The 18,019-nt window shown below is 31.8% G+C and overlaps 1 protein-coding gene across 1 annotated transcript in view; it reads right to left on the bottom strand.

Moving 5' to 3' along the window:
• LOC148616131 (purine nucleoside phosphorylase-like) overlaps positions 1-18,019 on the bottom strand; it is a 30,696-nt gene that overhangs the window by 7,395 nt on the left and 5,282 nt on the right. The window contains exons 2-4 of the mRNA XM_088582843.1: positions 2,044-2,216; positions 1,284-1,387; positions 87-262 (exon numbers count right to left, since the gene is read on the bottom strand). Of these exons, the coding sequence (XP_088438969.1) occupies positions 87-262; positions 1,284-1,387; positions 2,044-2,216 (453 nt within the window). The remainder of the gene's footprint in view (positions 1-86; positions 263-1,283; positions 1,388-2,043; positions 2,217-18,019) is intronic.

Raw genomic sequence — 18,019 nt, 5'->3', positions numbered from 1 at the left:
TGCATTTAAACAACTTGTTAATTTCTGTTTTCTGGTATATCATTCACTAAATTCACTATAAAACAAAAATAAAATAAATGACCCACCTTTCATCATTAGGTCCAATCAATGGATTCAGAGATGAAGACCCAGGTAAATTAAAATGATCCTTCATTATCATAATATCCCCCACTTTATAACTTCTGTTGATGCCACCAGCTGCATTTGTTATCAGTATTGTCTTCACACCAATTAGCTTCAGTATCTTGATTGGTAAAGTGATCTGAGATAGAAAAGAAAATCACAGTCCTCATTCAGGTTATGAGATCCCTCCTCCAAACCCAAAGTTGCTGTAAACCAATTCATTGATCTAGTATGTTAATTCAATTCCAAAGCCATCTAATTTTGTGTCTAACAATCTATAAAAATGTATTATAATATAAAGAGACTAAACTGGTGGCAATCTATTTTCAAGGTTCATTCTTGCTAGTGAAATAAGTAAAAAAAAATTGCTCATAAAAATAAGTAGGTCAACAGTAATACTTAATCACAAGTGTCTTGTTAGACACTTCTATCAAATAGACAATTATCTAGTGGAGAATGTATACTGCTTGTTTAATAGGAGTTTTATTTATAGAAGACAATAAGAAATTACCCTTTATTTTTCAAAAACTAACTGCTCTTTAAACATGTGACACAGTTAAAGCGAGGAAAGATCAACCAATAAAGAATGGCAATTACTCTTGTCAGAAGCAATTTTCTGAATAACTGGTATATAAGTTCCAATCAAGAAGAAATAAATAGGTGATGTAATATCATGCAATTATGTAAAAGCGTAATCAAGGGAACCAAGATTCTAGTGGAAATCAAAAGAATGTAATTCAGGGACAAAGACCAGACATGGAAAACAGACAAACACAAAAAAGAACATGAAATAACCAAAGTAATACATACAATGTAACAAAAGTAAATGAACTACTCGGACTCCACTAACTGGGAGCATGAACCTGGTGAACGGGTAGGGTAAACGTCTTCTGGTTTTCTAGAAATGCCCCCGGACCAGGTGCACTGGTAGGTAAACGTCACCTGCTTTTCTAGAAATCCCCTCCTCAAGTCCAGGGTAGACGAAAGAGGAAAGAAGAACTATGACATGCTGAACAAAAATGTGAGTCCATTTATCATATTTAATGATTTTTTTTTTAAATTGTTACTTATTCAAAGCAGGAATCAGTCAGTATTTTTTGAAAATTAGAAATCAACTGCTAGAGTCGTTTCCTACATGTTACTACCTTCACCATATATACCTTATGTAATGGATAGCCTTCGTATACATGTACTCTACCCTGCATCATAATGATTGGCTTGTTCTGAAGTTTACCAAACACAAATCTTCCTTGGTGTCCAGGAACTGTAAAACATAAAGACAAAATAGCATTTATAGCAAAATGAACAATACAGGGGAGCATTTTACCAGCATTATACATGTAGTACATATACTATTTTTCACTCTTTAATCTATATTTGTCATCTTGCTCCGAATGACCCCAGATTTGTCTCCCAATAACCTTTTGACAATGTAATTTTACATTGTGACATCATTAATCTTTAAGTTGAAAAAAAAATTCAGTTTCTAAACAAATGGAAAATATGTTGTTTTGCACAATAGCATCCACAAGTGTATATATGTCTTTATTTGTATCCAAAGCATTTCTCATACCATCAAATTACAAATACTGTTAACTACAGCAAGGTCTTATATCAAGGTCATATATCCAAATATTGTTCACAATTATTACAGTGTTCTAGGATTTTTTTTTAAATTTTAGTTTTCCACTGGAAAACTTGAAATGGAAATTTACTTGCTAACACTTAAAATTTGCTCTCTAAACTTAACAAATCCTTTAAAAAATTGAATTTCTATTTGCTGAAGGGAAAGTGGGTCATAATAAATAACTTCCCTACACCAAAATTTCTTTTGCCCCTGGTGACAGGAAAGTGGAATACTAGAAAAGTGTATTAATTCAAATTTTCAACAACAAAAAAACAACAAGAAAAGCAACAGACCTGTACTGACTGGAAATCCCTCAATATCAAAGTAACTGACTATTTCTTTGTCCTCTACAGTATCAGCCAAATGACCCAGGCCAGATCCACAGATAATAGCAAGTTTTGGTCGACATTTTACACGGCTCAGAATGTCATTGGTGATTCTTTCAATATCCTCATAGGTATCATACCTGAAAGAAGATATAGATAAACAGTGTAACTGTCTAATGTTGTGCATTTTTGTTTTGTAGTTCATTTTCCCCCTAAAATTTTCCAAATATATAATGAGGCTAGTATCAGACAGCTATCGAATTGTTACAAACAAGGAATTTGTGAAGAAAACTGGAGGTAGATGTCATGTGAGTAGCAAAACGCATCCCATAATTAGTCATCCCAAAAGGAAGCATTGTGCACCAGCCACCAGTGATTAATAGTACTAAGTCGAGAAAAATGTAAGGAAAATGATGTACATTCTGACTGCAAAAGGAAAGTTCAAGCATTTTCAGCAAACAGTAAGTAGATGTTGTACAAGTACAAAAATGTTTTCCACAATTCAGTGAAACATATTGTACTGAAAACTAGAATGGACCCACTAAGAAAGAAATGATTTAATATAAATATTTGAATACTAAGAATAAAAATAGAGTAAATTGGAGATGGCATGTATACTTTTTGAAAAATAGTAATTTTTAAATTCACAGGTCAATACAACTTTTAAAATATATCATGAGATCAAAGTGTCCGGAGCTTTTGGATTCCTGTGGAAATATTACTAAACACTCAATCTCTATGATAACATGATGTAAAATAAAACTATAATCATAAATTTGCATTTCCTTCACAATTTAAAATGTTTTTTTCCTTAGAAGTTTAAACTGCATGTTAATCTTTAATACTATTTTCAGAGATATGAAAACCTGTAAACCTTTGGAACAGTTCATGTGGGATAATACTCCACCACTGACAATGTCTCATGTGGGAGATTTTGATGTAAAAACACATTTTTATGTAAGAATTTAATTATTTCAATTTTTTTAACAGAAAATATTGGTACTTTAACAAAATTCTAAATTTTTCATAGATTTTGTTAGATTTCCTATGTGGGAGGATTAACAGGTGTGGATACGATCTATAGATCTATAGTCAAACAATGCCACACAAATTTACAAAATTTGCTTCATTTTATCTTTTTCATAATTTTTTTCAAACCTGTCCAAAAATTAATTTGTGATTACATAAAAAAATTCTGCTTAAAAAAATTTCCTTCATGTACATATGATTAAATAAAATAGATACTTTTTATCAATTGAATTTTCCTGCATATTTTGCTTTGTTAAAATTAGTGTTCTTCACTGCAAGTTTATAAAATACTTTTGATGGATGAAAGGATGAAATAATGTTAAATAGAATATTCTTAACACACTTGATGCTTTCTTGACTCATTCTGAAAAAAAACTAAATTTTATGACTGAACATCTTTTAAGGCCAAAAAGAACATTTGATTTAAAGTCTAAATCTTAATTTTATTTGTGCAATGAAAAAATACTCATAAGCTGAAAAATAATTGCCTGAAACAAAATTACTGATTTTGTAAGAGATTTTAATTGATAAAAAAGGAATTATATATGAACTATATTCTGTGTATTGTTTAGAAACAGTAGGGAAGTTCCTGATATGAAACAGTGACATAAGGTATTTTGATCCCGAAGTATAAATGAAAAAATTGTACACATATATATACATTATATACATGTTATTTAAAAAACAGAATATGGTTAGATACATGTAGTTCAGTTTTTGCAGTTTGAATTTTGTATGTCCCTGAGTGTCTATTATACATATGTATCACACTAGAAGTGGTATCATTTCTTTCCAATATATTCTATTTACAGCTTTATTTTCAGAAAAGCAAAAACTAACTAAAACGATAAACAAGTGAAAAATTGATGTAAAAAACTTATTTCATTTTTCTCGATCTAAATTATTGCACATAAAACTCACCTCTACTTGAAATTTAACAACAGCCATTCATCAGAATCATTTACTGTCATGTATTTTAAGTCTAATAAAAGTGGAAAGAATTACTAGTACCTTTAATTTGAATTTCACATAAAATTTTATACCAAAAATGTGCATTTTTCAAATCAAAATTCATTTGTTAACAATAGAAGTTATCAATTTATAATATATTTTTTTTTTTAAGTCATACAAATGTCAAATATATTTATCTTCTTGCTCAGAGAAAAGTTGTTACTATGTATCTATTAATCAAATGAGTATTATCTTACTAATTAACTAAACCTCTGGATTCTAATTTATTCATCTTCAATCATAAACTCACAAAAGTTATAATTTGCCTATCAAAAGTAATACATCAGTTTATCTTGTAATCTTGTATCTTGTCAACTGATGACATCAGCCTTTCTTATCAAATAACTTCTCACAGAACATCATCATGACAAAATAGCAGCATAGTATCTTAGAACAACTTGGCTTATGAAAAAAAAAGAATAACGAAAGTCTTTGGTATTCCTTTGAATTATTTTATCTTTAACAAAATTAAATTAAGGTTTTGTATCCTTAAGTATAAGTTGCATCTGTTTAATTCAATTGTTGTAGTATTAGCAGTATGAAGATCTGAAATTTGGGAATTGCAGAATTACTGTATTTTCTCTATTTTTCTGCCATTTTATGTTTTCTATGCCTTGAGTCACAAGCCCTGCCCAAGACTAGTAAAAACTGATGGGGGCGAGTGAAAAAAAGAAAAAAGTTAGTTTATATCTTTTAATGAAAATCATCCAAATTGAAGATTTAGGCTCATAACTTGCAAAGTTTTGGGTCAAACTGCTATGAACTTAAAAGGCTTAAGCACGCTTATATGAAAAATTGAAAGTTCAAAAAGTTCAAGCCATCAACTTCACTACCATGACTATTTTTTTTAAAGCAGCATGAGTTTGATCATTTGGCATATAATTTTATGTACCATCATTCATGGCATTCATATGTGCAAGACTGATTGGATTTATACCAGTAGTGAATTTTAAAATCATGCAGTAAGTGATTGATAAAAACTGTTATTTCACACATTTTTAGTATTTTCTGACTGCCTCTCTTTGCGTAAACCAGGTTTGGTACTGTGAAGTCATTTATTTGTTTACAGTCTGTGGTTCTGTTATTTCCAAACAAAAATGTTTTGACTATAAATCTGTTCTTTATACAATTAAAAACATTTTTTTATTGAAAGAACAAAAATAGACTTGATCATGTGATAGAACCTAGTTACATGTATTTATTAGGGATGACTGAACCTTAATATACACATGCAATTAAAAAGAACATGTCATAAATCTGAATAGATCTTTTTACCTCACTGTACTGATTTGTAAAAGAAGATCAATGTCTGTGTCATAGTTTTTTTTTTAAAGTATTGAACTTATGCATTCATTCAAATATACATTTTCGTACTAAAGTTATCAGGATATACAAATGTGTAATGGTATATGTCCTATGGAGTGTGTTGACAATGAATGAGTCTCATTTTTACATGGCTTCTTATAGATTTATTCTAGATGAAGTAGATCTGGACAGAGTTGATCATACATATATAGTTTTTCAAGAAAAATGGCAGAACTCCTAAAAACAAGTTTATTTCAATATTTCATGAAATTTCAGGGATGAGATATACCGTTAAATGCAAAAATCCCTGTTTTTTTTTGTTTTTTTTTTCTCAAAAACTCTGATTTAAATTCCATTCAAAAGGGTATAAAATATCAATTTACTGTCAACAAAGTGTTATTAAATGTTGGTTTTAGTCTCCTTCACCCCTTACTTTAATGGTTGGAGCAACTTCCCCAAAAAGCCTTCCCTTTTTTTTGGCATGGAATTTGGTGACATTCTTTCACAGAAAGCTTTCATACATATAAGATTTGGATCGAACTAAATTAAGAAATTTGTCCACTAGCTAAATTTACCAAGTACAGAAAATTTACATTTGCTACATGTTAGTTTCTTAGGTCTCTTCTTAACTGAACTTATATATAGAATTCTACAAGCAAATTTTAGCAAGGGGAAATGATTTCCTCTAGCATAAGCTATGAATATTGCCAAAAAATATCAACTTTGTTGTTATAACATAGAAGAATATATAAATATAAGAAAAAATAATAATTTGTGGCATTAGTTCATTGTAATGACGACATAATGGTGGCATAATTTTACATGAGTCATCATTTAGCAAAAACTGCTGAGAATAAAAAAAATTATTGTTTTCCTGACATACATGTACATACATCCAGAAAACTAAGTCTACTCCCAATAAACAACTTTATATCTTCACATATGATAAACTATGTAATAATGAATGTATGAAGTTGTTTTTTGGGTGTGGACACCATTTCCTTGCCAAAAATATGAACAGAAAGTGACCAAAAAGTACAAAATTTTACAGAATATCTGAATATTTCGTAAACTTCAAGCAATTATTCTATCCTCTCAATGCATGAATTATCAGAAGTCTTTATATTTTCTCATTTGTGATGGATTTAAGTCTCCAAATTGATGGATTTAAGTCTCCAAATTGATGAATTTAAGTCTCCAAACTAATGGATTTAAGTCTCCAAAGTCTCCAAATTGATGGATTTAAGTCTCCAAATTAATGGATTTAAGTCTCCAAATTGACGGATTTAAGTCTCCAAATTCATGGATTTAAGTCTCCAAATTGACGGATTTAAGTCTCCAAATTCACTATCAAATCTATTAAATCATTCAACACTTCATGATTAATTTTCAGTTGAATTTCAGACCAATAAGACACTTTATCACCTGTTCTCCTTTTAACTTACATTTATTTTCCCTAATCACTGATAAGAGGTTATTTTATAAAATATTTTCTTTTTTATCATTTTGTAGATTAATTTTATTTTGTATCTAAAAACATTTGTCCCCCTTTTTACCTAATTTCAATATAATTTTGATATCTTAATTATTTTGAGCGTGTGAACTTAAACATTAACTTTAAAAAATGGAACAATTTTTCTTCTGTTTCTGGAATAAGTTTCAGGTTCACAATTTATTATTTCAAGTGGAGATAACTATTTTTATTAATTGTAATTTATTCACAAAGAAATGATTTTTTTTTTAATTTTGAAAGCTATACATGATGTAACACTGAAATGATATATTTTCTTTCAAGGATCTTTACCTTGTATTAAAATCATATCTTTAAATTAACATTCTAGCTCATTAAAATATGTTTTATTCTCCTAAGAGAAACAGAATCCATCCTACTAGCTGATTATTGTATTTTTTAAAAATCAGAAGTAGATTTACAATAATGAACATTAAGAAAAGTTCTGTATTACAGATGTTGGCAGATTGATTTTAGTAAGCATGCTTATATACACAGGTACCAAAACAACAATTACCACATTGTTATAAGTAGTTAACAGGTATTTCTATCATAATGGAAAAATAGATAGTAACCAGCAGGATAATCAATGAAATATTCACAATGCTCATAGCCTGAATTTACAGGTTTCCAGAGAGAAAACTTTTTGAGTGCAAAAAGTAAAAGACAAATCAAAAGAAACAAATTATATATCGGATAAAACCCTTAAAAGTTAGAATTCCAATTTGGCAAAAAAGTACCATTATGCTAAAAAATTAAGCAACATCATAGCTTTTCTTATTACAATGATACAGCCAAATTGAATATAGGAAGGTCCCATGAGACAACAAGTAAATATTGAACAAAAAACAATTAACAACATATGCTACATCATTATAAAGCCACATACCAAATTTCAAATCAATCCATCTAATTGGTGTCAAAATAGTTGCCACGATAAACAGTGATGGACTGGATGAAAAATGAAGTTACAAGGTGATTCTAATATACCACCCACTCATTGAGTGTGGGGAAAACAATTTTTTTCTAAGCACAGATATACATGTAATTTTTGTAGCTATTTATATAGTGTGAAAAGATGAATATGAGATACCCTACTTAAATTCAACTTTCGAAAGTAGTAGTAAACTAACTTCTATGCATCATAGACTTTTAATACAGTCTTGATAGTTTTTAAGTACTTTAAAATTCTAGGGTAGAGCAATGGCATAATACCTGAATGACATTTAATGAAAATAAGTCAACAAATCTGCAAGTGATGGCTCACTAATGATACCCCACTTTCAATCATAACATAATGAAAATAAACAGAGTCCTCAGCAATCAGGAACTTGTCGAATTTTTCCAAAAATGGATCCCACCAATTGGCATACCTACAGGAAGAATATGTTAAGTTTCAAGCCACTGGGATAAGTATGTGCTGTAAACGTAAATTTGCAAAATATATAGTAAAAAAATAAATGAAGCCCTTAGTAAATAGGAAGTTGTTGAATTTTTCTAAAAATTGATTCCACTACATACGACGAGGATGGATGCCAAGTGATGGCAACACTTTACATAGCCATCGGCCAGGTGAGCTAAAAATAAATCCCACCATATACCAATATACCATACCTTCAGGCATGTAGCGGCCGTTAGGCAAATAAGCTTTTGACTGCACTTAATTTTGCCAATCTTTTTTTTTGGAGATAAAATACATCCAGGAGAGGCATAAATGATACTCTAAAACGCTATCTCCGTGTTCGCCCCCCCTGGACCCCCTACCAGAACTCCGCCCAGACCCCCTGCCGTAATTTTGCCTACACTTCAATTTGGCCTCAGCTATGTGCCTGCCTTCCTCAGCTATGGGTAAATAGTATCAATGTCTTGTGATGGACTTTTTTAGTCAAAAGCTACGGTAGACAATCCAGACAGAAAACCGAGGAGATGACAACGTTAGCAGGGTAATGCATTCATCTACGGGAAGGACAACCCAGAGAGAAAACCTGGTCCACCAGTGTGGAGGTTTGTCATGGGGCTAACAACTCCATACTGTAAAAACTAAACTCGTTACAGAAACTGCAAGAAATTTTAAATTCGACGGATCCAACTGTGGACTCTGGCCACACTGATGGCAGTATGACCAAAAAGAGTGTGAATAAGAGTCTACTAGGACCCAAAACCACCATTAAGGCAGGAACATAGAATGTTCGAACCTTGTTTGAGCCATCCAAAACAGGTCAGGCCACTAGAGAAATGAAACGCCACAATCTAGATCTTCTAGGTGTGTGTGAAACCCATTGGACAGGATCAGGAAGGAGTAGAGCTAATGATGGAACAGTCATCCTACACTCACAACACCAAGATAGACACATGCATGGAGTTGCTTTGCTCATTGCCAAGGAGAAAGCAAACACCTTGATGGAATGGGAACCAATCAGCGACAGATTATTGCTTGCCAGATTTAATTCCAAATACAGCAAACTTACAATATTACAGTTTACACACCAACAAATGATGTGGATGAGGAAGTAAAAGATGAATGGTACAAACAGCTGCAATCAACAATATCTTAAGTACCTCAACATGATGTCCTTCTGGTTACAGGCGATTTCAATGCTAAAGTGGGTAGTGACAACACCACATATGAGAAAACTATAGGAAGACATGGATGTGGAACCATTAACGACAATGGGAAGAGACTCGTCAATACTTGCCAAAACAACAAATGCATTGTAGGAAACACCATCTTCCCACATAAGGATATCCATAAACTTACTTGGAAATCACCAGATGGCAGAACAGTCAACAAGATCGACTATGTTATAATCAATGGCAAATGGAGGAGATCCCTGAAAATGTAAGAGTTTATCGAGGAGTTGACATCAACTCTGACCACTACCTTGTTGCAGCAGCATTAAAACTTAAGAAAGAATCAGACAAGCCAACATAGAAAATCGAAATTCATAAGCTAAGATCAGATGATACTGCAAAGAAATTCCAAATAGAACTAAGGAATAGATTTGATGTGCTATTGGCTGATGCAGAAAATGTACCAACAGAATGGGATAATATCAAAACAGTATACACTGAAACAGCAGAAAAGGTTCTCGGCTTTAAAAATAAAAGATCAAAACAGTGGATAACAACTGAAACTCTGGTAAAGATTGATAAGAGAAAAACTATCAAAGGAAAGATGTTAGGTGCCAAATCAAACAAGCTGGTAGAAAAGCTACAGAAAGAATACAAAGTGGCTAATAAAGATGTGAAAAAGGGTGCAAACAAGACAAAAAAACTTCCTTGACCAACCAGCAGAGGAAACTGAAGCAGCTGCAAATAAAAGGGAGATGGGAAAAGTATACAAGATCACCAAAACTCTCTGTAAAAACAATAGTACAGGCATCTCAAATGTTAAAAGCAAGCAGGGGACAATACTTACCAGTGAACAAGATCAAGCTGACAGATGGATCCAACATTTCAAGGAGGTACTTAACCACCCAGCACCTCAAGAAAATGTCAACATTGAACCATCAGAAAATATGTTAGATATCGACCAAGATCCACTGAGTGAAGTTGAAGTCAGAAAGGCCATATCATCAAATGGGAAAGCTCCAGGAAATGACAAGATCCACCCAGAACTACTAAAAACAGACATTACAACATCCACTAAGGTCTGACAAATCTATTCAGGAAAATATGGAACACTGACACCAGTGATTGGACTAAAGGTCTAATTGTAAAATTACCAAAGAAGGGGGATCTGCAACTATGTGATAACTGGTGAGGTATCACCTTATTGTTAACCCCCAGTAAAGTTTTCTGTAAAATACTACTATTTAGGACAGAACCATACACCAACCAAAAACTCAGAGAAGAACAAGCCAGATTTCGAAGAGGCAGAGGATGTGTAGACCAGATCTTCACTTTGAGAAACATCATTGAACAATGCATTGAGTGGAATAGTCCTCTTTACATCAACTTTATTGACTTCACAATGGCCTTCGATAGTATAAATAGATATACTATGGAAGATATTGCAAAATTATGGATTACCACCAAAGATAATTACCATCATCAGAAAGTTCTACAATGGCTATGAGTGCAGTGTCATCCTAAATATCAGCACATCTGATTGGTTCCAGGTCGAGTCAGGAGTAAGACAGGGTTGCATCATCTCAACTATTCTCTTTCTCTTGACCATTTACTGGGTAATGAGAAAAACAACAGACAGACCGAAGGGATACAATGGGACCTGATGTCACACCTTGAAGACCTCGATTTCACTGATGACCTAGCCATTCTCTCCACAAATTTTAAGAATATGCAACTAAAATCAGACATCCTAAACAAATTTGCCCACCAAACAGGCCTTAACATCAGTACTACGAAAACAATAGCAATGAAAATCAAAGCTAACTCTTCATCAAAGATCAATATTGGAAATACCTCAATAGAGTTTGTAGAAGAATTTACCTACTTAGGAAGCTTGATCAGCACTGACAACACCGCCCAAAAGGACATCAAAGCTAGACTAGGGAAAGCATGTACAGCATTATCCATCCTGCGTCCTATCTGGAGATCCAACTTATACTCGCTGAAAACTAAGATCAAACTCTTCAAAAGTAATGTGAAATCACTTTTACTATATGGATCTGAGTGCTGGAGAATCATCCAAAGCTACCTAAAGAAAATTGAGAGTTTTTACTTTGGATGCCAACGGAAGATATGCAAAATCTTAAGGCCGAACAAAATATCAAATATCAAACTGCTCCAAAAAACAAAATGCAAGAACATCAACATTGAGATCAAAGAAAGGAGGTTGAGATGGCTAGGACATGTTTTTCGTATGGACCAGCAATGGTTACCTGAAGTTGCCCTCAGATGGACCCCACCTTTAAGGCTGAAGCCTGGTAGGCCAAAAACAACTTGGTGATGAACAGTGGAGGCTGAGCTGAAACAGGGTGGATATATGTGGGGAGAAGCCCAGAAGATAGCCAGAGACAGACCCAGGTGGCAGGAATCAATTGCAGCCTTAAGTCTCACCAGAGATGAAAAGGATTAAGTAAATAAGTAAGTATATACCATACCTACAGAAAGAAGGTGTTAAATTTTCAAGCCACTGTAATGAGTAGTTGTTGCGAAAACTGTGACGGAAAATAGTGTTATGGAAACCCAGAAAAGGGTGAAAAAGTATACCCCTCACTCCTTCGGAGTAGGATATAAATAAAAGAAAGACACTATATATATCTACTGAAACAGTTATATACATGTAATCTAGTTTTAAATAAGACATCCCCTGAAAGTGCTCTGAAAGACACTGCTTGATACAAGATTTTTCAAAAAGAGTTACTTTTTATCAATTTGAATTTTCCCACCAAATTTATTTGATCACCCCTGCACTTCCTGTTTATTAATAATATAGTATTGGTGAAAGGATGATGGTTTTGAAAAAACTAAATGTCCTAAATGCAAATCCATTACTTAATATTTCATGACCAAAGAGAAGTTCCTCAAATCTTTATTTGATTTAAAGCCTAGACCTTAATTATATTTGCTGCAATGATAGCATATTATTTGGCTAAATAACTGCTTGGAATATTGAATGATATAAAAGGAATTTCATATGGACCATATTTTGTGTGGTGTTCAGAAATAGTAGGGAAGTTCTCATGATAACCAGCAACATAAGGTATTTTGATCCTGAAGGATTCAAAACCTAAAAAACTAAATACAGTTAGTCGATATGTCAAAGAATACAAATAACTCTAATTTTTGTTAAAACTGTTATTTCATATAAAACAGGACCCAATTCCAAAATATACATACACAGAATCACCTTATCAAAGAACCCAACCAGATTAAGACTTTGTTTGAAACTGGTAAAAAAAAAACCAACACAAATAAAACACTATACATTATTGTCACTTGGTCAATAAAATTCCTTTTTTTTCAATAAAAATGAAAACATATCATATAGATAGCAGTGACTTATCTAATTTTCTCTGTGTGAAAAAATCAATAATTCACTCATGAAATAAATTTGGTAATTTCACTCTCAAACTTTCTCCTACCAAAAGGTCACAATTCAAGTATCAATCCTTCCATCATAAAATTTGTGTTGAAAACAGTTATAAATTATAGAGAAAATCTAAATAAACAGTTAGTTATCAGTGAATAACCAAAATATAATCACTTGTGCCAAGATTTAACTGAACCACTCTTTAAATCTAGGCATTCTTTAGCACTTGTGGTCATATTTTGGTTTATTTATTCTTTCCAATTAATTTATTATCTTTACCTAAATTGATTGCTTGATCCACATCAATGTCATGTTTTTTTGTAAAGAAACCACTGTATCAATAAAACCTTAAAAAATTACATTGTAAATAATGAAAACTGATTGTAAAACCCCTGACTGACATTACAACAATGGCATCAATTAGTAAGGCATAATGAACATACTAACAAAATAAACAAAAACGAAATCTTGGGTTGTGTTGAAATGAATTCAGAGTAATCCCAAAATTCACATGTAGACAATACTGTCCAAGTATAGTATAAATTGCAAAAAAACAAAAGAACAACGGAAACTCACAACAAAGATTTTTTTTCATCTACATGTACATAGAACCAATTCACTTACTTATTAATCTTGTCCATTATTTCTGGATTCATTTTCAGAAGGTCACTTTCTCATTTGTTTAAAATGACTACTAACACCTTATACTGTATTTCTATTTCTGTTTAAACTTGAATGAAACCTTTCTATATCCTTCTATGTAAATATAACCAAATATCCTGACCAATTTAAATCCATAATCTAAACCTTCTTTTCATATAGTTACATCAAGTGTTTAAAGACCAAATGCCCAAATGGAAGAACAGTGGCAGTTATGTCACACACTGTTAACCAATGAAAAAGAATCATCACAGATGATGATATAATGAAATGTTGATACATGTACATGCACTGAGTTTAATATTGATAAGGATGTGATGTATGTATAAATGTACATTGTAAAGCAATTGAGTATTATATTAAGGGCAGTGGTCATGTAACTTTAAATATGGTAACTAAAACACAATAGGATAAACATGTGTTTTTTTCAAAGGAATATTTACATTTATAATGAAAATGGATATGGTGAATATGTCAGATAGACAACGATCCATTGGGATGAAAAATGTTACTGCTTAAACAGTTAACCATTTGTAAAGTGGACATACAATGTATTTAATGAGTAACAAGATCAGAAAAATGTTTAAATATTGATTCTCTTTCAGTAATGAGTGGTTTAAATTATTTCTCCATTCAAGATGGTAAAATTAAGATGTGAGCTTTAGTGATCATGTTAAAATCTAAATTTTACCATAGAGAGTGGAGAAATAATTTAAAACTATGATAGGCTTAAGGATAATCAGTTTCCCCTATGAAATCTGTAGAAACCTTGGAAAATGTGAAATGGTGAGAAAACTCTCGCCGGCTTTACCATCTGGTGGTTAAAATGTCATATGCATTTTGAATCATCAGCTTACAATTAATTACAGTACTGATATTGTTCAATTGACCTATCTACAATTTTTTTTTAAAATCATGACAAAAAATGTTTGCAAAGTGTTGTTATCTATTCCTATTGATTATTAATGCATTATCATTATCTGAAATACATTATTTCTTAAATTGGCATTTCAATTCAGCAGCAGCATACACTAAAACCCTCTTTTACATTGATACATTTACATGTAATTAACAGGGTAGGAAACTCACTCAAATTCCAGCCAGTCCTGAAAGCAATTTTTCAATATATATACTATTTGGCTATATAAATTTTTGTTAAAATTAGCCAGCCCTGCCAAGAAATAGCCAGCCACGGACTGGTGGGCAGGCTACTATATCGAACTCTGTAATAAAATAATATTTGAGCTGTATGTGCATCACATAATCTTTTTTTTTTTAACATAACATTATAATGTACATGTACTAAAATAATGGTCCTCAATCATTGCTGTTTCCATGAATCTACATACTGACATGTTCATGCACATTTATGTTAATAAACAGATTGACTTGCATGCATAAATAGAAATAAATACTATGGATATCCCATATTTATTGCAATTCAGATGAAAAAAAAATAACTTTCACTTTTCTTTCATTTACAGATCTATTGGATTTTCCCGTTTTTGATAAAACTTTGCACCTTTTAAGCTGTTGTCACCTTTATACATACAAACTTGAACCATCTGTCTGTGTTGATTGACCTTTATATTTTAAGTGTGAGTTTTTTGTAAGAATCAGGCAAAATGGGAAAAAAACAGAAACATGCATGACAAACACCTACAGACCTGACAATGTAATTTCATTCCAGGAAAATCTCTCTATTTGTAAACACCACTGTTCTGCATAATTGGATTTGTTCAGAAATTTTTGTACACATTCACAAAGCACTTTCAAAATGACAGTTTTTTTCATACCGTGTTTCACCCACTGCCTGATTCTAAAAGAGACTGAAACTAATCCAAGAGATCAATTTGACTGGAACAAGATGTTTAAGGACAGTTTTAGTCAGTTTAACACAATAATAGACATTTTTGAGTACTAGACTTTCAGGAAATTTGAATACATTCAGAATTTGAGCATGCTATATTTCATACAATTTTTCTACACTTGCTTTAATCAAACAAAAATTTTATTTAATGTTCAATGACTGAAAGTAGATAAGGAGTAAGACAGATTTTTAACACAATATTGGAGATAAATTAATCGGCTTATTAAGTACAATTAATTAGGAGTAGGAGCAGATATATGTCACCATAACAATATATTTGCACATTTTAAACCACTTCTAACCTGAGAAACCAAATAGAGATATCTCTCTAGTCTTCTATAAAATACTTTGTTTCATGAATGTTTATATTTTGCACTTAACACCTATCTAACTAGCAGTTGTTGATGTCCAGGTGAGCAAATTGCTTGGAAAATAACCTACCTACTCAAAATGAGACAGTAAGGTTAGTGGGAGCCTTGGACAATATTTATCTACTAAAATAGGATTTTCAGAAAATATATCTACATGTACATGTACAGCTCAAAGTTAATTTCAAAACTTTTTATATGTGGTATCAAGTTCTAATGACTAAGTTGAATGTTACTATTTAAAATGTACTTGTATCACTTTCATTTCCAGGTAAAAACTTACAACCCAAGTACATGCAAATAAATACTGTTTCAAGTTTTCATGGGAAGATCTGGCCTTTAACTAATTTCAAGTGCATGTACATACACATGTACATTTTTTATGGCACCAAGATCTACTAACTCTCCATTTCTTCATAATGAACACTACTGATCTTGTTACCATTCTTCAAAAGAAACCTCTCATGTAGATTCTTGGAAGAAACAAAGATAGTTGGGAATCTAAAGTTTGGGATAAACGGTAGTTCTTGGGAATGTGCATCATTTGCAAATAATTATGTTACCAAGGGAAAAGGTCTATATTCAGAGGTACTTTCTGGGTATAAAAAACACAGACACAAGATAAACTTTGTAAGATTTTTTAAAAAAATTCATGAGAATTTTCACTGTTGGTATTTTGGACCTGTTGGCATTGTATCACATGACCTCAATGTTTTAAGTAATTCTTTCAATCATCACCTCAATAAATACTACCGGTAGTAAACAAAATGTCCATTTATAAAAGAAGTCTAATTTCAACTTACTTAACACATATATATCCTAAAGTCTTTATGAGATGTACATGTATACTGTTTGTGCATTTAAAATAAAGTAATTCTGGATTATAGAAATAAAACTTATAACAGTTTCTGGACAGAAAATATACTTCTAGAAATTAGCCTAAAAATTAATACATAATGTTTTGTCATGCACATATCAGTGCCTTATCACCTTAGACAAAAAACAAGGAAGTATTTAAAATGAGTATATATACTTGTATAATTTCTTAACCAAAACAAAAAACAAAAAAAAAACAGTGCATGTACATGAAGGCTAAAAACCACTAATTCCACTTCCCATAGGCTTCTATGCTAATTTCACAATATTCAATGGCTTCTCTGGACTTTACCTTAACTTTAACCTGCAGATGACTATATATCAGCATGATTCTACATATGTCAGCTCACAATCCTCAGAATGGCATGTGGGGTTAGCAGACTTGCAGTGCAGTACTGGTCACCGGAAGTGAAGGGTCTATAAATAGCATGGGAAATCCCAGTGTCTTCACAAGATAGGGGTATATTTAAAAATCATTATGGAGATTAGGCTTCACATCACAAGAAGCAAAATGCACCTATAAAATGTACAGAAATGTTTTTCCTTTCAGAAACTCTTTAAATTTTTAAAATAAGATGAGAACTTTTTTCACAGCACTAAGAGGAACAGGGGTAATTTCTGCGTAGGACTATTTTTGCGTATGTTCCAAATGCTCATTGGTTGAATTGGTGGTCTGTAACCTAAAGGTCACTTTTTGTCTTAGAAAAAATAAATAACTATACAGGTATCTTCCTACACACATACTGAATGCATTTGCAAAGTTTCAGTGAAATGTGACAAGCACTTTTTTAAATATTTGATTTTTAAATATAGGGTAACCAAGTTGTGCGAGCAAAAAAGTGAAAATATTCTACCATACTGAAATGCATTAAATATTTGCAAAGAACTTTTTCTGACTTTTCAAATAAAAAATATCAATCACAACTTGTTTTTTAACAATATTAATGAAGAAATAGTTTTAAAAGTAATCATTTTCTGAGAAATTGGTCTATTTTTAAAAATTTATTTCTGACATGCCTCCCCCTTTTTCTTGATCACATGTCAAAAATCCTAAATCTTTAAATTTTCACAAAAGGTGATATATTTGGCATTAAATTTGTAAATACAGTGTTTTCACATTAAAACATGACCAGTAAAGGGCACCTAAAGCAAAAAAAGTGCTCAATAATGGATTTTCCATGTTGCCATAGGGGAATGCTTATATGGCCTTAACCGCAGTAATGAAAGTGAGTTTTTCCTCATTTCTAACCTAATTTTTGCTCAAATCTACACAAAACTTGATTTCAAGTGCTTATTACTACCATATTTAGGTAAAT

This window comes from Perna viridis, chromosome 5 (genome assembly GCF_037379345.1).
Source record: "Perna viridis isolate PV_CMFRI_1.1 ecotype Kerala chromosome 5, ASM3737934v1, whole genome shotgun sequence".
NCBI classification, from domain to species: Eukaryota; Metazoa; Mollusca; class Bivalvia; order Mytilida; family Mytilidae; genus Perna; species Perna viridis.
This window is presented reverse-complemented; position numbering and strand designations above follow the sequence as displayed.